A 24,754-nucleotide genomic window follows, 5' to 3' on the forward strand; every position below is an offset into this window, starting at 1 on the left:
GTGGCCGGGTGGCCGGGTGTGGAGGCACACAGGCTGGGCGTGTCGGGGAGCACGGGACCTTGCCGTCCAGTTGCTTCTGGTTTCTCTGCAAGTGAGGAGGAAGGTTATCAGCGGAGAGGAAGGAGGCGGGGTGGGAAGGGAGGCGGAGAGCGGAGAAGGCGGGAAAGGTGCCCGGTGGCGGGTGAGCGGACCGCCCAGGCGAGCATCACCACGCGCGCCTGCTGGCAGGGTTGATGGTCTTGAGTGAGAGGACCCAGGTGAGTGCTCGATGGCCCGTCCTCTCCGGCCGCATCAGGTGCTTGGAAGAGGCGGTGAGTTGGATCTGACCAGGGTTAGGGTCTAGCCAAGACCGGGGAGGCAGGAGGAGGGAGGTGGCGGTCAAGCACACAGGCACCGGGTCACTGTAAAGATGGGCCGTGGGGAGGCGTGCGGAGGAGAGGGACCAGCAGGCGGGGTCCCGGAGGGCAGAAGGGTGTTGGGGTTCGGGCTGAAAGACGGGGGGCGTTGGATGTGCGACTTCGTTTTGGAGAGCGGCAGTTAGTGGTGACGAGGCGTGAGTTTGAGCAGGCAGGTGACCTCTGGACGGGAGGAGGACAGGAGCTGAGTCAGAGGCCGGCTATCGTCCCCGGGGGCCCCGGGGGCGGAGGCAGGAGGGTCTCAGATGACCCAGCCAGGAGGAGCTGGGGCAGAGGCCAGCTCAGTGTTTCCTCCTGCGTGATCCCTAAGACGGCCACCCTGGGAGGGGGCTGGCAGCTCCTTCAGGTCAGAGACAGTGTAGGGACCTGTCAGAGGAGGTGTTGAGGAAACTAGGAAAAAGCCTGTTCATCTTAGAGTCTTCCCTAAACTCCTTCCTTAAGGAGCACTAATTTCCCTCCGAGTCTGGGCTGGACTTGGATGTGATCTAGTACAGGATGCAGAGTCAGACCTTCCAGGATCTGGCCATACCAGACATTCATCACCCTTCATCCACAACCCCCTTCACGCCCAGCTGTACTCAGTGCCTTCCTGTCTTGTCCTGCCCCGGCCCCCTCCTGGCTCAGATGCCACCCCCTGCAGGAAGCCTCCCAGGTGGCTCTGCTGGAAGTGTTCTCTTGTGTGAAGACCCACAGCTCCTCGCTTGTCTGTCTCTGGTGTTTGGCTCTTGTTCCCATGGTTCCTATCTTGGTGAATATTTATGAATATTTATTTACATGCCTTATCTGTTCTGCGGGAGGTACAGTTTGGGGGTGGACTTGAGTTTGAACCCCAGCATCATTATCGTCTAACCAGGTGATGACGGGCGACTCCTGTGGCCTCCCCCACCCTCGGTTTTATCTAAAAGTGGGGAAACGGTACGTCCTTCGTGTGGCTCGGGAGAGTGCAGTCACAGGGCTCTGCGCTTGGCACGGGTGAGCCCTGGCGGATGTTTCTCTCCTTTACATAGAAGTGGCTCAGGGCAGGCGCACGGCCCCGCGTCTCCACGGGACCTAACCAAGTGCCTTCCAGGTCTCTGTGCCCAATAAATATGCCTTTGCTGAATTTGGGAAAGGTCGCTGTACAGCTTTTCCGTAATATCTTTCAAAAATTCAGAGGGGTTGGAATATACGCTCATAGTTTTCAGCTCCTAGTAAAAATGGTTTGCATGTGGCTATGAAAAATAAGAATTGTCCAGATCCAGCTATGCCAGAATTACGGTTTTAAAGTATCAATTAACAAAAAAGATTTTTCATATGGCTCTAAAATGCAATGAATTGTGTATGAGACTTACTGCTTTACATCAGAAAAAGTTCTTTTTTTTTAAACTTACTAAGACCTTACTGAAACTTACTAAGACTTACTAAGACAGAGAAAATTGCTTTGAAAACATTCAAGAAATGTAAAGTGTCCCTTTTTCCATAGATACGTCATTTTGCAATACCTACGACTGTGAGTCTTTGAAAACATTTTATTTTACAAGAAGTATTTAAACACGTTCACTTTTATTATTACCATCTTGATTTTTAACGCTGGATCTTTTGACTTTTCCTAAATCTCTTTTTATACACAGATTTTCAAAAACATTAAAACTGTTATCAAAGCCCTTAAGCTCATTGATGTTAACAAGACGGGTCTGGTCCAACCACATGCACTGAGGAGGGTTCTGGAGACCTTCTGTTTGAAGATGAAAGATGATGAATACAAAAAGTAAGTAAACGAAGGTATGGGGAGAGATTGCTCAGTAGGACTTTCAGCCCATTTCAAAATGGGACCTGTTGGGTTCACTGGATCCAGGCAGCGTCCTTCCCTCCTGCCTTCTCTGTCTTGACTGTTTTTAAAAGAGGTCCTCAATCTGCATTTCTCCCATGTTCGTGAAGCTCTCCACGAATTCTCCAAAGTGAGAGCTAAGGGTTCTAATTCCTCCAGTCCCCGCGGGTGAGAGTCATCTGGCCTGCAGCTTTGAACGCATCTCGACGATTTAAGTCATCCATCACCAGTGGTCTCTCTTTGCCTGCCTGGGACCTCGCCCACCACCCCATGGGTTTCCAGTTCACAGTTGACTTTTACTCAAAGCCCGGGGTTAAGAGAAGAATGAAAAATTTCAGGATTTATTTGTTGGTTGATGTGCTCCCTATTGGCTCTCCATCCTGACATAATAACAGAAGCTTAATTTTCCTTTGAGGACTTTGTTGCTGAGTTTGGGGTGGGCATTGCAGCAGGGGGCCGTTAGCTGCTTCTTGGCGTTTGAAAGCCGCCACCTGCCCCTGACGCGAGGGCGGTGTGGGGAAGCCTGCACAGACTTTTTTTGAGCCTCCAATAAACTCCAGATCGTTCAGAAAAGCCAAATGCTTGGATTCTGTGGCTACTTGAGTATTGAATGGAAGCCACTGGAAGGTGAGTATTGAATGGAAGCCACTGGAAGGTGCTCAGCCAAGAGGCCCTCCTCGTCCTCCTGCCTTTCCCCACTTTTCTGAATATCCTCTGGGCCATTAACAAAAGTACCAAGCCTGATGATTTCACCCTGAGCCTCAGAGTTTCACATCACACCGCAGTTATAAATCGCCACTGACATGGGTCTTTGTGGTTGCGTCCATAGTGTTATAAAGACGACGTTGCCTCTGTTAGTGGAAGAATCTGCTTCTGGAGCAAAAACAAGTCTAGAGGGCAGGTGCCAACCTCACAGGCACTGCAGGGTCTGAAAAACAAGGAGACTTTTAAAATATGGATATTTCCCAGTATTTTGAATATTTTCTTCCTCTTTTTTTTTTTTTTCCTCCTTATAACCCACCTCAGAATATAAAAGACATAATAGATGTTTTAATTTTTACATCTTTCCGACTGGGAAAATGTCCAGAATAAGATCCAAACAAAACAAATTAAATAATTCTGTGCACGCGATTATAGAACAGAAGCAGCGCTCTTCTAAAACGAGCAATCAAAAAGCAAAACAGTGTTTTATTTGACAATAAACCTTGTGTTTGGCACTAGTTTCCAACCTAGTAAATCTATAAAAAAATGTTACTGTCTGTTTCCCCATCTCACAAGTATTGAATAGTAAAGAACTCCACAAATTTTTATTTGAGATATTTTTTTAAGCCTTAAAAACAATGCTGTCTGCATGATAAGGCTTGAGGAACTTAACGCAATAGAATTGCTTTCCTTCAGAATAGAAAAGCAGAAGATCAAAAGTAACATTTCTTCAATTGCTGTAATGCTTTTCTTATCGAAGCTCAAGAATATACTCTTTCCTTGAGTAGCTGCTTCAGTATTAACTTCGCCTTTTTAGTGTTTGAGCAGGAAACACAATGCAGTTTTGAATCCTTTTCTTTATCTAACAGCTTTCTATTTAATATCAGTCTTCGGCGTGCAGCGAGGTAGGAGTGGCCTGGGCTTTGAAGCCAGGCGCGCTTGGGGTCAGGTCTGTGTCTGCCCTCCCTAGTTGCGGGGCCTCTGGAAGCTCCTGGGCCTCTCTCAGACTCGGCTCTCTCTTAAAGAAATGGGGACTGAGGAGCCCACCTTGCAAGGCTGGCATGAAGATTCTGCGCCTGCAGTGTACCTGACATGCAGTAGGTGCTCGTTTCACATCGATGCTATCATAATAGTACAGATTCCACGAGTGTCCTTTACTCTTGGAGAAACAGTTCTCTTCAGGCTGCAGAATGCCATGCAGCCTATGGAAGCAAGGAGCGGGGGAGAAGATCATCTCCAAGTTCCATACTTAGCCAGTGTCCCGAGACCTGCCGGGTTTTGTTCTTCCTTTTCCATCTCACACCATCCTACTTTCCTCTCCATTGCCCTGCAGGACAAAGTATTTGAATCCGGGTAAAATAATTTATGAGCGACCTTGAAAAACAAAGAAACAAACAAACAAACGCACTAGAATTCAGCCTGCTGCCTGGGCAGATGAATGAAGCCCAAGGCACTGTTCTGGGTGGTGATGCTGGAGAGGTTTGTGGGTCAATTGGCCTCATTCCCTTTGCATCTGAAGTCAGCTTTCCCATGTGACCGTCCTGCCCTGGGTGTCCGCACATGTGTGAGTTCTCCTGCCCACACTTCAGGTCCCTGGGGAAATGGCCTTGGTTGCTGTGTCTTAAGAATGGTTCTGTCTCCCATGCCTTGATTCTTGTTAAAAAAAGCCTTTAGAGATGCTGCATCCTTGAGAAGTACTGAGGCTTCATTTTTGAATTTTATCTGTAGGAAATATTACCATGGAATTGTGTCTGTCTGTTCTCAGTGACTGTGTAGCAGGTATTATGAATGCGGTGGGCTGGGCATTAGGAAAGGTCAGGATTCTCTTATGAGCCAATACCAGTTTGAAGGGATGCTGAATTTTTACCAAAAATAGGAAAGTTGGTGATGAGATTTTTATCGGCATCCTGACATTCTCCTGGAGCTGCAGAGTAGCCGGGACTTTCTGTAGGACGGCAACTCAAAAAGGAACACTTTAGGTGCCGCCTTCTGGATTCTTGTGCTTACAGCTTGTTTTTGCCAGACAGAGTCTGTGGATGAAAGATGGAGCTATTTAGGGAGTTTCAAGATTAACATCTGGCAGCTATCATATCTCAAGATAATTTTTCTTACTAGAACAATAGGCAAGATTCATCAAAGTGGAAAAAAAGGTATGCGTTGAAATGAATACATGACATCACTCTTTGTTAAATTTGGAAACAGAAAAATAACAACTACTTTAAGTGATAATTACTAAATTTTTAGAAAGCAGCGTGAAATTAGATAATTATAGAAACCAACACATATGGAGATAATATAACCAAACATTTAAAAACTGTCAATTGTTTATAAATGTAATAATGCAGAGATCATCTAGAAAACCATTTATCAAGTGGCAGGTTTGAATAGTAGAAATTTCATTTTAGAGGAAAAAAGAATCCAAACATTGTATTTATCTTAACTTTAAAAAAAGTATCTCAGTGTATTTCAGGGAGAGACCTTGGTTAAGTGTTTTCAAAATTTCTCTTTATGCATAGACAGCCTAGAATGCTCCGAGAAAAGCTGCCCCGCTCCCACCATCGACTGCTGTAACACGATACGCCATCCTGGGCACAGTTTCTCTCTGCGAAATGATATTCTTGGTCAAGAAGGTGGGCTATGTTCTCTCCTCCACCGGCTGTAGATTTCTCTGGTTATAGCAATTTTATGCTGACTCATGGCCCAGATCCATTCCCCCCAATTATTAAAGGAAGTGGGGAACTGCTTTTGCTGTCTGACTGCAGGGGTGCTCCTCACTCACCCCCACCGGAGAAGGGAGAAGACCCTACGGGGTACAGGCAGGGGGCGTTCCCTTAGCGGGTCCTGAGACGTACCTCTGCACGCAGATCTGTACACAGCCATCTAGAGAGAGAGTGAAGTGATCTCCTCCTAAATATTTGCATTTTAATTAATTAATTAATTAATTTTCAAACTGAAGTATAGTTGATTGTGTTAGTTTCAGGAGTATCTGCCTTTTTAAAATCTTACAGTAACATTTCGTGGGGTTTACTTCTTTATTCCAGCTCTAGCTAGAAACACACGTTAAAATTAATGCCAACCCCAGAGTAAAGGATACCTTAGTAAAAAAAACTTGCTTCATTTAGATTCTCTGTATCATAATTTCTGAATACTAATGAACAGTTCTATTTTAGGTTTGCAAAACACTACAACATTGATAAAGATACTGCAGTGGATTATAATGTTGTTCTGAAGAACCTCAGTACAAATAATGGCTTGAACCTTAAATATTCTATGAGAAGTCAAGGTAAGTATTTTAAAGTATGATTTCAGTATCCTCTGGCGTGGTAATTCCTCATTTGTGAATCTGTCCTAAGGAAACACTTTCAAATATGGAAAATGCATTATCCACAAAGACTGTCATGGTATCTTTATTTATAAGAATAACATAAATGCCTAACAACAGGAAAAGGGTTAAGTGAGTCACAGCCTATAGACACGGTAAGATGTGCATCCACAAGCAATGATTTCCATAAAGTTAATCATAACATGGAAACTGTATGTGGAATATCAGTAAATGATTGGAAAGAAATTCCAAAATATAGATTGTCTTTAAGTGATAAGTGGGTGTTTGATTCTTTCTGCTACTTCTGTATTTTCAAAAATTTTTGTTAATGAACATGTTACTCCTTTAACGATGGGAACAATCTTGATACAAAAGGGCAAATAGTTGAGTAGATGGTATGGTTATACCGGACATGTAAGGCTGGGCTCACGCAGGCATACAACCTTGAGAAGGAAAAACTTTCCTCGTACTGATATTCTTTATCCCAGCCTCTAGAACATAATGCCCAGAGTTGCACAGTTCTGGAGAGAGCAGGGGTCCAGTTCCTCGCGGATGGGTATATGAAAAATGCAATCGGAGAGTCTCCCTTCCAGGCCTTTGGTCATTTGAGGCAAGCAGTTTCTTGCCTCAGGGGTTTGCCACGTGTGTACTGGCTCATTCAAGATGGGTTGTCACTGTCTGGTTTCAGTGCAATTCATTGCAGCAAGTATGTACTAATACCTTCTATGATTCCCAGATCTGCCTGACTAGCAAACTTAAAAATTACAAATTCTTAGATTTCAGCTCAGTTTCACTAACCAAGATAGCTTAGAGCAGACCCCAGGACTCTACTTTTCAAAGCCTTCCAAGTTTTGGGAATTACTAGACAATATGACCTTCCAAGGATGCTTTCATCCCTTACATTTTGTTAGTTCATGTGCAAGTCCCTGTACTGCTAGATCCTTCACTGGGTACAAAGCCAAGGAAAATAATCTGACTTTAAGAAGTATGTGTGCGTGTGTGTATGCGTGTGTGTTTGTATGTATGTGTGCATGTATATAATAGGACAGGTAAGACACAAAACAAGTCACATAAAAAATAACACTAAAACACATCTATTTCTTGTGCTCTGTGTAGTTACTTTTTAAACCTTAGTTTTAATTTTATTTCTCTCAACAGTTTTGTGAGGTGGGTATCATTATCCCATTTTTTAAAATAAGAAAACTTGACTCCAGGGTGCTAAATGAATTTAGCTAGGAAATGTCTTGGTGTTCAGCTTTCTGCATCAATTTTCCAGAACACAGTATATTTTCAACCTGAAAATTCAATTCTCTCTTCATTTCAAGGATTCGTTTGTTTGTTTGTTTTTTAGTAATATTGTACATCTTTTTTTTTTTTTTTTTGCGGTACGCGGGCCTCTCACTGTTGTGGCCTCTCGGAGCACAGGCTCCGGACGCGCAGGCTCAGCGACCATGGCTCACGGGCCCAGCCGCTCTGTGGCACGTGGGATCCTCCCGGACCGGGGCACGAACCCGTGTCCCCTGCATCGGCAGGCGGACTCTCAACCACTGCGCCACCAGGGAAGCCCTGTACATCTTTGAATAAAATTTCTGTTCCACTTTTCAGATTAACTTCAGTGATACAAACTACCCTTATGTTGAGTTGTTTTTGTTTTCTCTGTTGACTAAATTATCTTGAAGTGCTTTATTCTCTTTGTCTTTTTCCTTTGTACTCACAAGGATCATCTTAGGCCTTTTAGCTATACCTGTAATTTGATTTTCACTTTAGTCTATGCTACTCTTTGCTATGTCCACTTTATTAATTACTTCTGTAATGTTGTTTCCTTTGGCCTACTATATTGTTTTCCGCTCTCATTTTATTGTTTTATCATCTGTTGTTGAGCTCTTGTTTTAATGAATTCGTGTTCTTATTAAAATGTTCTGTAAAGTAATTTTGTGCTTTGAATTACATTTTCTTCCAAGGTGGGATCTGTGCCTTTTTGTGTTATGCTCCTTTCCTTCCTTCTCTATCCACCAGCCCCTTCCCGCAACTTTTTTCCTGTAGAGTTTGTGTAATTTTAAGGAATTTGGATTGATTGAGCATTTTTATTCCATTATACATCTTTAGCTAATCAGAATCTATCTTCAGATAATATTATACTAATTCACATGAATTATAGACTTCAAACAGCATTTTCTGAATTCTTCTCTCCTGTCCTTTGTTATATTGCTGTCATACATCATACTTTTTTTACATACACTATAAACACAGGCAAGCCATGTGGTGTGGCCAAAAAACAAACAAACAAAGAAAATACAGGATATGTTGCTCAGCTTCTATTATTCTGAGAATACCTATCTGTTCATTTCATTAGTAGTATATTTTCCTTCATATTCTCAAACACTGTTATTTAAAAAATCTAAATTTTAAAATGCTTTAAAATTTTTACCTGCTAATTTCAACATCTAGGTCATTTTAGGATTTGGTCTTTATTGATTACCTTTTTAAAAAAATATGGATCATAGTTTCCTGTGGGATTTTTTTTTTTTTTTGCCTATGTCTAGTAATTTTGGAATTTATCCTGGATATAGTAAATTTTGCATTGTAGAGACTATGGAGTCTGTTACGTTCCTCTGAAGAATTTAAGTTTTTGTTTCAGTAGCCAGTTTACTTTAGTAGAAGACTAATCTTTGTCTTCCCTGAGGGGTCAACACCCGAGATCCTTTTTCTGCTGTTCTAGCCTTAGCTGGGCTTCTTGTTTTCTGCTCTACACATCTGTAGTCCCCAGGGTTAGCCGGTGATTTTGGCAGAGTTTATTCACGGGCTTTGGAGATCCTCTGCTATGCCTTTCTTTTTGTGCTTTCCCTCCTTACTTTCTAGCTGCTGTGGTAGTCCTGAATTCTCTTTTTTTGATTCCTAAAACCAGTAAGATCCTGGGTTTATATCTAAACTCTAGACACTTAGCGTAAGGTTCCAGGTGAAGCCTGCCCTCAGGCAAAAGGCCAAATAACAGGAAACTCCATCTTTCCAAGGGTTGACTCCAGTTTATGTCATTTGCTCTCCAATGCCTTCAGAGAGTTTTTTGTTTATATTTTGGCTAGAGTTTATAATTGTTATCTGCTGGGAGGTTTGCTTCAATATGAGCAAATCCACCATAACTGGAAGCAAAACTTTCAGGCTGCCCATATTAAGTTTCTTCTTGCTTCAGTTTATGCTAGTAAATTTATTTATTTATTTGGTTTGCTAATAAATAAGTTTATTTTTACTATTTTTACTAATTTTTATTATTTTTTCTTTTGCGTATTTTATTAAGTACTGTAAGAAGGGAGTCTCCATTCATTTGCAGCAGCCCATTATCTGTGACTTTTCTATACATGGGACAATATTTGTTTTCTGTGAATTTTGCATATTTCTGTTTTTGCTGCTTTTGTTCTGAAGACGCCATCAAGACCTTGCTTGTCAAAAGCACCATCTCTTTGGGCACATGGAGAAATGACATTAAGGGCTGAATCCCTTTTGCTGCACCTATGAAATACATACTTGCCCCCTTAAGTTTTGGATTTCCTCTCTACTCCATTTCAAATCAGCTAGAATCCTTCAGAGGAAATTTTGGGGAAATTGGAAGGCGGCAGGAATTATTCAGCTGCACAGAAGAGCGAAAGCTGGTCTAACTGTGATGTGAGCGGAGTCGCTGGACGTGGCTTCATCGAGTTTGTTGGCCAGCCTGCAGTAGCAGCTAGAGCCGTATGACGGAGGAGGTCCCGCACTGGGGGTGAGCTCCCCCAGGGCGGGCCTCACGCCTCGGCCCCGCCTCCGCCCTCCACCCTGGCGTGCTGTTTACGGAGCACCAAGGGGTTTCCCTAGACGTGCTGTGTGTGTCCTCTAAGCCCCCATTAGAGTAGCAGTGCCCAGCGCAGAGTAAGTGCAGGACCAAGGCATCAGAAAGCTGGGGCTGAGACCTGCCTCACCAAGTGATACCTGCGTGGCTCCCTTGTCTCTCAGTGAGGCTCTTGCAGCTTCTATGCTCTGAGAGCCCATGTTTCAAATGCTAGGCCCTCTGAAGCCACGGAACTCCAGACTGCGTTCTAAAGGGCTGGTTTTGTATTCTGTCATGTAGCCAGAGGGGGTCCACCGGGGGAGACTTACTTTTTTTCTTCTCTTTTCTTTTCTTTTTCTTCTTTTTTTTGAGGTAGGAAATAGAATTCCAGACGACTAAACTGCAGCTGAGTAGTTACAAGTGTGCTTAATTTGAGTGGAGCTTATTTGCAGACATTTTAGGAAATAAATCTGGGAAATCATTTGTGATTCTTTGCAGTTGACTTTGAGAAAGAAAATGACTATATCTTAGATTTGTTTTATTCTCTTTTATTATAAAAGTAATAAGTGCTCGTTGCAAAAAGGCCAGAAAACACAAAAACACAAAATCACACTTCCCTATAATCCTACCACTGTATTCTTTTGGTTATTGTCCTCCCAGGTTTTGTTTCTGGTGCATAGATAGATAGATGGATGGATGGATGGATAGATAAGCAAATACACAAAATAAGTGTTAAAATGAAAATTAAATCATGCTAGTTGTTCTTTCAATCATGAAACAATATCAAGGAAAACTTCTTGCATTCATGATTTAGACAGGCCCTTTGTTTTTAATGTCTATGAACCATAATTTATAAAACCAGTCTTCTGTTAATGGGCATTTAAATTGTTCCATTTTTTCCCTTCTTATAAACAGGACAGAACAGATCCTTACACATATGGATCTGTCCTATTATTCCATTAGTGTAAAGTTCTAGAAGGGGATTTGAGAATATTCAAGGACCACGTTTTCTGTATACAAGCCAGCACTGATTTCTTTCTTTGTCATTTGCCTTAATCCCTGCCTATTTGACAAGTAGGGAAAAATTAACTTGTGTTAATTAGACCTTTTAAATTACCAGTGAGTTTGAGCAGTTTTTCATACATTTCTTGGCTTTTTAAAAAACCTTTTTTAATGTGAATTACCTGTTTAAACCTTAGTCTGTTGTGTGATTGGGGATCTATGTTATCCTTTTGACTCTTAAGAGCTACTCATATATTGAGCAAATTAACCTGCATTTCTCACATATATTAACAATAGTTTTTCCCACTTGTTTTTCTTTCATTGTTATTTGTGTATTTTTTTAACAAACAAAAATTAAATATTTATATTGTCAGACTTATCCATTATTTAAATGATTTCTAGCTCTAATGTGTTCTTTGGAAGGAACTTTTCACACAGTGATTATGTATTACATGTATTATGTATATTCATCTTAATTTTCTTCCACTACTTTTATGGTTTTATTAGTCTGTTTAGTATATATTTACTCTATCCAGATTTAGCCTAGATAAGGTAGCAAGTAGATTAATTTTATTTTTTTCTAATATGTCCGTCCAGTTATTTCAACAGCACTTATTATATAGTTCATGTTTTTGGTTTATTTGAGTCTTAATTTTTACCAGACAGGTGATGATGAAAAGGAAACACTTAATATTCAAATGTACGTTTGACAGTCTTCATAAACTGGGGTTCTTTTGTCTTAATAGAGGTCCCATGGGAGGACCAATGCGTCAAAAGTTCCAAAAGAGATTACCTCCCCAGTCCTGTTTCATCTGAAGATATCTGGAAAAACTGCTCCTTAGATGAAATTGAGAGGACCTTTTGCCAAGAGGTAAGAACGTTCTCCTAGTGCCAGGGTTATCTAAAGTGTGAACAGAGAGAGTAGATGGCTGTGCAAGACCATTAGGTCTAGACGTTATTTCTAAACTGCTTTGAACCACCTCTGCTTCCTCAAGCCCTGGGACCTCCTCCAGCTTCTCGTAACAACAATGCATGGATGATGGTAACGATGATGAGACATTAAGTACTTCCTTGGTGCTACTCACACACTAAATGTAATAAGAAAAATTTAAGACTTATATAACGACATGATACAACTTTATTGAGTAAAATAAAGGAAAATCTGAAAAATGAAGAGGGCTTTTCTAGCTCTTGGGCTGGAAGTTTTAGTATTAACACCTTCTCGCCCTACATCTGGGTGGATATGTATATATATATATTTTTTTTTCTTTTGAAAAGTTACAATAGAGGGCTTATCCTATCACATATAAAATATTTTTAAAGGTATAATAGTTAAAACATTATGACAGTGGTGCAGCAGTGAACATTCAAATTGATTTAAAACAGTAGTTGGGTAGTGGGCCAATCTTGATATGTGAATTTAGCATATGATGTGAGGCATTCCAATAAAGTATGGTGGGGACGAGGGAGGAGAAGATTCAGTAATTATTACTGGGATAATTCGCTAGCCAGCCATGTGGGGAAGAAAGCTTGGAACCTTCCACTCTCCACACCAAAATAAATTCGGTATGCCCCCACTATTTAAATTTAAAAATAAATAATCTAGGTGAAAATTTTTAATCTTGAAATTTAGACTTTTAAGCATGAAGTAAAGCCCCAAAGCCATAAAGGAAAAGACTGATAAATTTGACTATATTAAAATGAAAAAGTATTTGTACAGCAAAACTTTGTACAAGCAAATGATAAACTTGGCAAAGCATGTGCCACGTAAATGACAGATAAATAATAACTGTTCCTAACATATGTAGAACTTTTATAAATTATTAATATAAAACTTTCAGTAGAAAATCATCAATGCGGAAAAAATTAACACAGAAGCCAATATTGATAAGGGCGTTAGAGGGCGAGCACATGAATATTCTGTTGGTAAATCGGTAAAACTTGTTTTCTCTTGTTGTTAATGAATTATTGTTTTTATGAAAACATGACCATTCCAAAAAATGTAAGCAATTCTGAAAAGTATAAAGAAGAAAGTAATAAATTATTCAAAATCCACCACCCAGAAATAATCAAAGGCAACATTTGGTGAACATAATTCTAGGCCTGTCTTTATTCTATGTATAGAAGGATTGCTGCATCGGCAGGTGGGTGGGTGGATACATAGATAGAAATAATTTTATAGGAAGAGAATCATGCTCCTTTTTACAAATAAATCATATTTAATTTAAATTTCTTTTAATTTACCAGAAGTAAAAAAATAAATCATCATCATCACCCTCATAATTAACCCTTTTATGGGGCTGCCTTTGTGCCAGGCAGTGTTGTAAGCGCCCCTCAGGTGTTCAGTCCTCACGGCAACTCCAGGAGTTAAGCACCATTATCATCCCGGGTTCAAGATGAGGAACCTGAAGCACGAGGAGACTTAATGACCTGCCCCAGGTTACCCCGCCAGAGAGTCCTGGGGCCCAGTCTGAACCCCGGGTGCTCCACATGATATAATGTCCTCAAGTGAAGCCAAAGATATTTCTGAACTTTGGATAAATATTTCTTTACCACAAGAGATACCAGGTCCCATAAAGAGTTTTGAGACAAAAAAAGATTAAGAAAGCCGTGAAGAGTTGGAGAAATGATGGTGTTTTGAAGGATGTCTCAGTTACAGTCAGCGCAGGCTGGCTATGAAACTCCTTGTGATTGGCACTTCCTGTGTTTCTTCCCATCCCCTCCCACCTCACAATTTTTGCTGTTTATATTTTGTTCTCAGTCAGAGTTTATAATATTTGCATTTTGTTCTCTTGCTGTAATTCCCCCAGTTGTTTTGCCTGCGTTTTATATCTACATGGATTTAATGCACATCACTCTACTCCAGTGCTACCATAGCTTATCCCTTTCAGAGTTCTTTATTTTGATTCATTCTTTGGTTGGCTGGATTTCATTGTCAAGTAATTCCCTCAAGAAAGGCTCATGGGTGCTTTATTCCTTTTGTTTTTTCATACTATCTCTCCCTTTTTTTTTATTAGAACAACAACGTAGCCGGGTATAATTCTTCCATCATTCTTTCTTTTCCTCAAAATGTTGTTTTTCTACATTGCCTTCTGGCATTGCGTGTTCTTGAGAAGAATCCTGAGGTCGACTGATTTTTTCCCCCTTGTAGATAATTTTTTATTCTACCAGGATGCCTAAACTATTTTTTCTTAATCCTTGAAATTAAAAAGCAAAACGAAGACTGTCTTGGCATGGAGCATTTTGCCAAAGTTTCCTGGAACACAGTATATTCTTTTGACGTACAGATTTCGTTCACTTCAGGAAAATTTTCCCTGTGTTACGTCACTAAAACCTTCTCCCTGCATCCTTCTCTCCCTCCCTTCTGTCTTCCTTCCATCTTTCCTTCCTTCAGTGGTATCCTCAGTTATCCTTATATTGGATCATCTTTGTCTGTCCTTGATGGTAATCATCTTCTCTCAAAATGCCATACTTTTTTTTTTTTTTGCGGTACGCGGGCCTCTCACTGTTGTGGCCTCTCCCGTTGCGGAGCACAGGCTCCGGACGTGCAGGCTCAGCAGCCATGGCTCACGGGCCTAGCCGCTCCGCGGCATGTGGGATCTTCCCGGACCGGGGCACGAACGCGTGTCCCCTGCATCAGCAGGCGGACTCTCAGCCACTGCGCCACCACGGAAGCCCAAAATGCCATAATACTTTTGTCCTTTTCCTCCGCCTTATTGGGAATCTTTCAAGCCATTGTTTTTTTTTCTTTTTTTTTTTTGACCACACCTTACGGCTTACAGGATCTTAATTCCCCGACCAGAGATGGAACCCAGGGCCCTGGCAGTGAGAGTGCTGAGTCCTAACCACGGGACTGCCAGGGAATTCCCAAGCCATTCCTTTACTATTAATTTTAATTTCAGCCTTGTCTTTTATTCTTGCTGTTTCTAATTTGTTATTAGTTCCTGTAATGATGTTGTTTTTGTTTTCTATTTTCTTAGCTTTGAAATATCCTTCTACTCTCTTTCATTGTTTGTTTTTTTTTCTTTCTTTCATTGTTTTATCATCTTGTCTTCAAGCTTTTCTTTGAATGAATTTATATTCTTATTTAGTTCCTTTTTATAGTATGAAAGCTTTGCTGGTGATATATATATATAAAAATATATATATATATATATATATTTTTTTTTTTGTATCCTCTTCTCCTACAGATTGGGTTCTTTGTCTTTTGCTTGATGTTCGTTTGTTTCTTTCTTTTTCTGTAGTGTGTTTGCATAGCTGTAAAACCATTTCTTTTCATCCTGCTTGTGCTTAGGTTGAGAACCACTCATATTATGGAGGTAGCTGTATTTTCATTTTCACTGCTGTACAGTTCTCCATTAGCTATATATATGCACAGATAATGCGCTGCCCAGGGATGGGCGTTGGATTGCTCCCTGTTTTGTGCTCATCCGAACGATGCCACCGTAAGTGGTTGGCTCCGTATCTTCTGGTGCATGCCTGCTAAGGTGTCTCTGAATTACACCCAGCATTCCTTGCTAGGTTGTAGGGAGCATGCTCCTCAGCTTTCATTGGCAGTATCCAGTTATTTTTCAGAATACCAATTCACACTCCCATTGGGAGCCTATGAGAATTCCTGTTGTCCAATGTACCCACCAGCTCTTGATATCATTAGAGTTGTCCATTTTTACCAGTCTGATGCGGATTAAATGGCATTTCAGCTATAATTTAAATTTCGTTTCTCTTTTTACTGATGTGTCAGATAGCTCCTTACATTTTACAACCTTTCTTTAGAACATTTTTGGTAAAAATGTATCCATTTTTAACAAATATTTATTGAGTGCCTACCGCATGCCGAATTGTGCTTCATTTTAGATAATTATTAGCGAACAAAACAGGGCACCATCTTGGCTCTCATGGAGATTGCATGACCTTACATCAGGGAGAGAGATGTTAAACAAATACACGTTCGTAACTACCATTTTCCTAGAGTGGTATGACAGAAAAGGACGGAGTATTATAGGAGAGAATAACAAGGGAGCCTCGTTTAGATTGGGGGCCAGGGGAACATTTATAAGACGCAAGTGTTTAAACATGGGAAATGGTGTACCTTTCACTCGTCCATCCCTAACATGATGGCTGCCCTGTATCATCTCCAAAGTGTGATGCAGATACACATTAGTTCTTGTGGGGAAAGTTTCATGACATGTCGTTAAATGAAAAAAGCATTTGTCAAAACTGAAAGTGTAGTATGGTCCCATTTTTGTAAAATTATAATATATGTTTATGTGATCATGTTGGAGTTTTTGGAACACCATATAAAAACCTGTGGGTAGTGAGACTTCCGGTATCTTTATGTCCTTTTTTATACTTTGCTGAATTGCTTGCATGTTTTTGTTTGTTTCATTATAAACAGTAATGATGAAAATTCCTAAAAAATTTTACGTGTCGCAAAGACATTACTTCTGGGGACTTCCCTAGCGGCCCAGTGGTAAAGACTTCACCTTCCAATGCAGAGGGTGCAGGTTCGATCAGATCCCTCGATCCCTGGTCAGGGAGCTAAGATCCCACATGCCTCCGTGGCCAAAAAACCAAAACATGCAACAGAAGCAATATTGTAACAAATTCAATAAAGTCTTAAAAAAAAAAAAAACCAGAAAAACAAAGACATTACTTTTGTTTCATTCCTGCTTTTCTTCTAAGAGCTCTGGATTATGTCAAAACACTCTCCTGAAAAAAACCTGATTGGAGACTAAATGCCATTAAGATATTAAAAGCAGATTTCATTAATCCAATAAATATACTGAGACCAGACTCCATGTCTGGCTTTGGCTTCCCTCCACTAGAGGCTTCCCCCAGACAGCCCACCTCCCCGAGAGAGAGATGGGCACGTTTAGCCACATTTTGGGTTAATCTTACGCAACTTTCTAAGAAGCTTAGGCCCTGTAAGTCTCTAGATTCTTTTCAAGATTTCCCCTTAGATTTCCGATATTCCTGTGCACCTTCAGGAAGTCTTAGTGAATGTGCTCCTTATTCCTTTAGTGGGGAGAGACGCTTGTCCATATATTTCCATGCTCCAGCAGCTTTTTAAATGTCCCCTTTTGCACCAAGTTGGTGTTTCTTTTGTTTATCTTCGTATCCCAGTTAGCAGGAAAAAAGTGAATTCGGACAACGTGGAGAGGGTTGGAAATATCGAAGAATATTGTTATTACTCAGTAATAAACAGCAGGAAAACCTTTGGAAATAAAACCAATCTTCATAGCATTTTTATGAGTCATACAAAAATCAGTGGTTAACCTACTTTACTGCATTTTAGAAGTCCCATAAGCAAAGCTGATTCACCCTGGTTCTTTGTAATTCCCCCTCGCCAAAAAAAAGGATAATTAAAGAAATGTCCAATGTGTACGATGTTTATGAAATCCTAACGATTTCCCTTACAGTCAAAGCTACTTCTCTTTTTAATAAAATATCACCAGCTTTTTGTTTGATTGACCTGACTTAATCAGGAGCAGCCTAGCATGGGCTCACAGTAGGGATGGGTTGAAAGTATATTAAGAAAGATGTATCAAACTGGCAGATCCACCAAGTATTTTTAGCTCTGAAATTTGAGTTAGAGCTATTGTATGTGCTGTTTTTCCCTGAGAAACTTGTCTGCCTTGTCAGTTGAGTAGCTGTGACTGGGGATACTGTTTTGTAGTGAGCTCATCAATTAAACATTTGAAGTTCAGTACATGCCATAGTAACCTTTTTGATCAGTTTTGGAAAGGAAAATGTGAAGAGGTTTTGGTGAAAATAAAGTGGTTGAGCAGCTCTGTGCCGCTGATTTCTGTGAATGCTGTACTCTAATTTTAATTCACCGCAGCTTTCAAAGTCCTATGAAAAGGTTGAAAAGGCCCTGAGTGCAGGGGACCCGTCCAAACGTGGATACGTATCTTTGAATTACCTAAAGGTTGTCCTCGACGCCTTTGTATACTGATTACCAAGAAGAATTTTCATCCGGTTAATGAAAAGGTAAGAGTCCCGTTGTTTCCTTGACAATTTTTTTCCCCAAATGTCAACTGTGAGGATCGGGAACAGCTTTATTTATTTTTTATGAATGTTTTAGACTTTTTTACTATTGAAAATTTCAAACACATGCAGAAGTAAAGAGAATAATGTAACGAATCCACGAATGCTCCCACTACCCGTCTGCAACTTCCCACTCACTCATGGTCAATTATTTCATTGCTATCCCTGCCCATTTTTCCTCAACCTCAGATTTTTTTTTTTTTTCCTACGGTACGCGGGCCCCTCACTGTTGTGGCCTCTCCCGCTGCAGAGCACAGGCTCCAGACGCACAGGCTCAGCGGCCATGGCTCACGGGCCCAGCTGCTCCGCGGCATGTGGGATCCCCCTGGACCGGGGCACGAAGCCGTGTCCCTTGCATCGGCAGGCGGACTCTCAACCACTGCGCCACCAGGGAAGCCCAACCTCAGATATTTTTGAAGCAAATACCAGACATCATATTTCATTGAAAAGATCTATGTCTCTCGATAAGAACTCTTTTTAGAAACATGGTGAAAATACTGTTTCACACCTAATAGAATTATCAATAATATTAATAAATATCCAGTCAGAGTTCAAATTTAACTGATTGTCTCACATTTTCTTTTATAACTTATTTGAGTCGAGATCCAAATCAAATCTGTACATTGCAGTCGATTGATTTGCCACAATTCTTCTTTAATCTGCAGGGTCTCTCTCATTTGTTAATTTTCCCCCCTTAAGATGCATTTGTAGAAAAAGTCTGGATTGTTTGTTATGTAGAATTTCTTTCAATCTGAATCTGACTGATTGCAACCCACGGTGACATGTAACGTGCTCTCCTGTCTCCCTCCCCGCCAGTCCCTGCCCCTGAATTGATACATGCACAGAACCAGGTTCAATTTGGGGGGCAAGAACACTTCATAGGTGGTAGCAAGCATGTATGGACTGCTTGTCTTTCTTCTTGTGATGTTAGCAGCCCTTGTTGATCACCCCATATCCATCAGTTCACTAGGGATTGTGAGGTGGTGATGGTCTGTGTCTGCTGTTGCTCCTTTATTAGTTGGAGTACTTCTGTAATGCAAATGTCCCCTTTCCAACCATTTGGTAACAGTGAGACACAGTTAGTGTAGAAAAGGTAGGATCTCCTTGGTTCTTTCCCTTCACTTACTATTTTTCAAAATAATGAATTGGTTTCCTAGCATCCTCCAGAAGTGAGCAATGAGTGACTCTTCTTAAATGTTATTATGAGCTCATGAATGTTAACGTATTTGATGCCTTTCAATTCATTACAGTTATTATTCTCCTTGATACTCAATTTGTTCTGTCTTGGCCACTGGGAGGCTTTTTGTGTTGGCTCCGGCGTCCCGCTGGTGTGACCCTAGTAGTCTTTGATAACATTTCTTGGTATAACGAAATGCTCTAGGCTCTTCTGGTACATCTCTTGCCTCAGACCTGGAATCAGCCATTTCTCCAAGGACTCCTGTTTACTTTTATTTGGAAATGGTATATATAGACCAAACTTTGGGTGAGGAATACTGTCTTTAATTTACCTGGTTTTCTGTCCAGGTAACTCAGAGAACCTTTTCTCAGGGGACATGGGAATGAGGCTGATAGAAAGATTGTCCTGTGAAACTCTGAATAGTTGGAGGACACCTTGGGGTTACCTAGAAAGGAGGGGCATTAGAGAACGAGAAGGAAAAAATAGGACTGAGCTAGACGAGCTGGACCCATTTCCCATAGCACTTCCTTCCCTTCTCAGCACCCTGTGTGTCCAGAGAGAGTCGCCTGTGTGTTACCACCATGGCTTCTAGAGCGAAGGGCATAAATATTTCCATGGCTCAGGAAACAGCTCTATTTTCCTGCCTGTACATAGTGAAATCTTTTAGGAATTACTTTCTTGGATAGCTAAGAGTTGTATAGCCATTTCTTTTTGTTTCATTTTCAAAATGACACAAGTAATAATGTGGTAGCAGTAATAGAAATCAAAAACAAAAAGTCACCATTCACCTTACATAGGCAATGACTGTTTTCATTTTTCCACATTCTCTTCCACTTTGTATCCACATACATATGTAATTTTTACATATTTGTAATCAAAATGCACCTACAGTTTTATATCACGCTTTTTAAATGGGAATATGCATATTATACCATTCTTCACATTGGCTTCATAGTCTTCAAAATTATAATTATAATTTTATGGATGCCTGCTGATGCTGGCCATTGTGGGAGGTGCTAAGAGTGCAGAAATAAATAACAAAGAGTTCCTGGCCAGAGTGGCTGCCAGGGGATGATGGCTGTGAAGACTGATGGGCACATAGAGTGAGTGTATTAGGAGGCTGAGGGCGGCCAGAGATGTGGTGGTATTCACGTGTTCTAGCCAGGGATCCAGGGATTTCTGAGTCATGACCTTTGTCATGTCACCCACCCAGAATTCCCAGTGGAACAGGGCGCAAGAGACAACAGCAGGGTGAACTCCCAAGTGCTAATATAAGGAATTATAAATCTGGTATGCCTCTTGGTGCACATATCTGGAAGTGAAGCTTTGTCATATCTTCCTGGCCAACTGTCCCCTTTGTAATTATATCACTACCCTTTTATCCCTCTGGCTTTTATAGTCTATCTTATCTGCTATTAAAATACCCATAACACTTTTCTTTTGATTAGTATTTGTCAGGTATCTCTTTTCCCAACCTCTCGTTTTCACTCTTTTATTGTCATGGTTTCAGTGTATTTCTTGTAAAATAGCATATATCTGTATTTTTAAAATTCCAAAATGAACATCTTTACCTTTGTAATGGGCCAGTTCAGTCTGTTTCCGTTTGTTGTGATAGATGTATTTGGATCGTCCCCACCACTTTACTTTGTACTCTCTATGATTTACTTGGTTCTTTCTTTTTTCTCCGTCATGTTTGGTTCGGCTGAGTTTTTCTTATCACTCTTTTTTTTCCTCCACTGCCTTGAGACTTAAATATTTTATTTCTATTCTTATATTGATTATCCTTAAAATTTTAACATGTGTTCTAAACTGGTAAAGCCTAAAGCTAATCAGTGTTTCCATTGTCCTGGGTAAAACAAGCACTTTCAGCCCACGTGTTACCATTGGCTAGTGCGGTTTTTTTTTTTTTTTCCGTGTTGGGTCTTCGTCTCTAGTTGCAGCACACGGGCTCAGTAGTTGTGGTGCATGGGCTTAGTTGCTCTGCGGCATGTGGGACCTTCCCAGACGAGGGATCGAACCCATGTCCCCTGCATTGGCAGGCGGATTCTTAACCACTGTGCCACCAGGGAAGTCCCTCTCCCATTGCTTTTATTTATTTAATTTATTAATTTTTTAAAATTTATTTATTTGTTTAAATTTTTGGCTGCCTTGGGTCTTTGTTGTGTGGGCTTTTCTCTAGTTGTGGCGAGCGGGGGCTACTCTTCATTGCTGTGCACAGGCTTCTCATTGGGTGGCTTCTCTTGTTGCAGAGCATGGGCTCTAGGCATGTGGGCTTCAGTAGTTGTAGCACGCGGGCTCAGTAGTTGTGGCTCACGGGCCTAGTTGCTCCGCAGTATGTGGGATCCTCCCAGACCAGGGCTCGAACCCGTGTCCCCTGCATTAGCAGGCAAATTCTCAACCACTGCGCCACCAGGGAAGCCCCAACTCTGTAAGACTTTGAAACCCTTCTCTGGTGAAAAATTCATTGTTTCAAAGAAGGCTAATACTCAAAACAGGACCAATAAAAACTGTATATTCGTCCATTTATCCACTCAGCAAATATTTTTTGTGCTTCCGTTACATGCTAGGAAATATTGAGTCCTTAGGTATACAAAGCCTGACCGCAAGAGCTGGGTCTAGTTGGGAGGACAGAAGACATAAAATTTACTGCAGTATAAATGCCAGGGGGTGAGAACAACGTGGGTCAAGATTGTTAAGAATGGAGTGACGGGCTTCCCTGGTGGCGCAGTGGTTGAGGGTCTGCCTGCCAATGCAGGGGACACGGGTTCAAGCCCTGGTCTGGGAAGATCCCACATGCCGCGGAGCAGCTGGCCCCATGAGCCACAATTACTGAGCCTGCGCGTCTGGAGCCTGTGCTCCGCAACAGGAGAGGCCGCGATAGTGAGAGGCCCACGCACTGCAATGAGGAGTGGCCCCCACTTGCCGCAACTAGAGAAAGCCCTTGCACAGAAATGAAGACCCAACACAGTCAAAAATAAATAAATAAAATTAAAAAAAAAAAAAAGGCAAAATTCCAAAAAAAAAAAAAAAGAATGGAGTGACTAGTCATCATTAGCTGTTTAATTAAGGACTAATCCGGGCCTGCTGACCCGTCCTCCCACGTCCCACCCTAGAGTGTATGGGTTCATAACCAACTGTAGCCCGTGACAGGAACATTTTCTTAGTTCCAAAATAGCCTGTTTACTTAGTTGTACTGCAAAGGGAGGCTTATTCATGACTCTGCTTGAAACATTAGCTCCTGTCCCACTTTCATGTTTATTTTAGAAAGCAGCATTCGGATGCTTTTGGTACATAGCAATATCTCCCAAGTTAGTTATTTACTGAGCACATCCAATAACTGAATCTCTAGTAACTAACCAGGAGTGCGATGAATTACTTTGCCTCAGACTCATACATGAGCGAGTACCAGAGCGGAGCTACTTGGCCTCAGTGTCTACCTTGCGAAGTCCACTGAGCGAGGGGCCGTCTGCGCTGCGGGGCAGGGCTCTGGGGAGGCTCCCAGGGCCTGGAGGTGGACCTATGGGTCCGGGATTTGCTCTCTGCTCCGGAGGCTGCAGCGCCGCACCTCCGTCCATCTAGAATGCCACTGCACAGTGTGGATTCCAAGGTTTGGGGTCCTGCTTTCGTGGCGGAGACGCTTTAGTTGGTACACCAGCTGTCATTAATCTTTATGCCTATATGACCTGTTCTCTCAGGATGGACAGGAATAGTGCCACTGACTGCGTGCCGGGCCCTGTCTTCAGTGATTTTCTCGTATTCGCTCACTTCGGCCTCTCAGCACCTCTGTGAGGTGGACACTATCATCATCTTCATTCAGTTCTTTCATTTCATCCTCATTTGCTGAGGAAAGGAACGTGGGGGCGTGTACCCGGCCTGAGGCTCCCAGCTAGTGAGTGATGGGGCCAGGATTCGAACCGGCTGCTCCAGAGCGGGCGCGTTCCGCCCTGCGCTGAGCCACCTGCTAGCATGTCGGGTGGGCCACCTCTTTAAGATAAACGAAGGCTTTCGTGTGTCCATCCCCCTCAGCTTGTATTAGTATATTGAAGAAGTAATTTAATTAAAAATAGTGAAATCTTCATCTCTGCTAATGGAGGACTGTAATAATGCTTACCGTGCCAAATAAGTCACTGATGTACCGCTCGGCAGACAGACTGACGGACACACCTGAGAAGGTGGGCGATTGAGCCTCTGCCCCACGCCGGACCTGGCCATGGGCACTTAGGTCGAACTCATAGATGAACGAGGTGAAGTCCCTGCTGACAGTGAGCTTACCCTCTGGGGCATCACACGAGAGCCACGGCCGTCAGATACTTGAGGGCTGCAGAGGGCGTGGTTTCCAACTGACATGCCCGCTCCAACCCCTCTGACCATTTACCTGGGTCTTGGCCACATTCTGGGACCTGGAAGGAGAAGGAGAGCAGAGGGAGAGAGCCAGGAGTGGGCAGGGATGGCATGTTGCCTAGCCAGAGAGGGCAGCCCTGGGAAGCAGGTCCCCCTGATGTAGAGAGGAGCGCAGAGCTGTTAGAAGATGCTTTAGAGCCACTCCAAGAAGCTGTGTGTGCTGCCTCCACACACTGGCATCCTCCCTCCACGCGGGCCCATCACCCTGGTCACTTCCATTTACATCAGCTGTGGCTCATTTTCCTGTACCCGGAAGCAATCTGTACTCTACCTGTTCACGTACTCTTATTCTTGGTGTTATTATTTGCAGCTCACATGACTTTATACATAGAAAGTCCACAAGAATCTTCCAAAAAATATTAGAAGTAATAATAGAATTGAGAAGGTCATTGGATACAAGGTCAATATGCAAAGATCAATAATATTTCTATAACCTGCAGTAAGCAATTAGAAAAAGAAGTTTTAACATATCATTTCTAAAAATATTTTAAAAAACCAAATACCTAGAAATATATCTAACGAAAAATGTGCAAAATTCTCTACATTGAAGGCTAGAAAGATTGCTTATACAAACAGCCATCCTTTACAAACTTTCAGAAGGCATAGCAGGAACACTTCTCAGCTAATTCTCTGAGGTCAATATTATCCTGATACCGAAGCCAGACAAAGAGATCACAGGAAAAGAAAATCACAGATCAATATCCTTTGTGAATATAGTTGCAAAAATTCTCAAAAAAGTATTAGCAAAGTGAATCCAGCAACATGTAAAAAGGATTAAATGCTACGACCATGTGAGATTTATCCCAGGACTGCAAGGTTTGTTTAACTTCCAAAAGATCAATTAATGTAATACAAAATATTAATAGAAACAAGGACAAAGCTGCATGATCATAGATGCAGAAACAAATATTTGAAAAATTCAACACTCATTCAGGATAACAATTTTCAACCAACTAGGAATAGAAAAGAAATTCCCTAACCTGATAAAGGGCACTTACGATAAACCCAAAGTTAACGGCATAGTTAATGGTAAAAGACTAAATACTTTCCTCCTGAGATCAGGAAGAACACAATGATATCAGCT

General features: G+C 41.6%; 1 protein-coding gene across 1 annotated transcript in view; it reads left to right on the forward strand.

Annotated features, from left to right (window-relative positions):
* LOC115852690 (EF-hand calcium-binding domain-containing protein 6-like) overlaps nucleotides 1-18,039 on the forward strand; it is an 89,120-nt gene extending 71,081 nt beyond the window's left edge. The window contains 4 exon segments of the mRNA XM_070046462.1: nucleotides 2,027-2,163; nucleotides 6,096-6,208; nucleotides 11,792-11,916; nucleotides 17,887-18,039. Of these exon segments, the coding sequence (XP_069902563.1) occupies nucleotides 2,027-2,163; nucleotides 6,096-6,208; nucleotides 11,792-11,916; nucleotides 17,887-18,039 (528 nt within the window).
* The last annotated feature ends 6,715 nt before the right edge of the window (nucleotides 18,040-24,754 follow it).

The sequence above is a fragment of the Globicephala melas genome, chromosome 10 (assembly GCF_963455315.2).
Source record: "Globicephala melas chromosome 10, mGloMel1.2, whole genome shotgun sequence".
NCBI lineage: Eukaryota > Metazoa > Chordata > Mammalia > Artiodactyla > Delphinidae > Globicephala > Globicephala melas.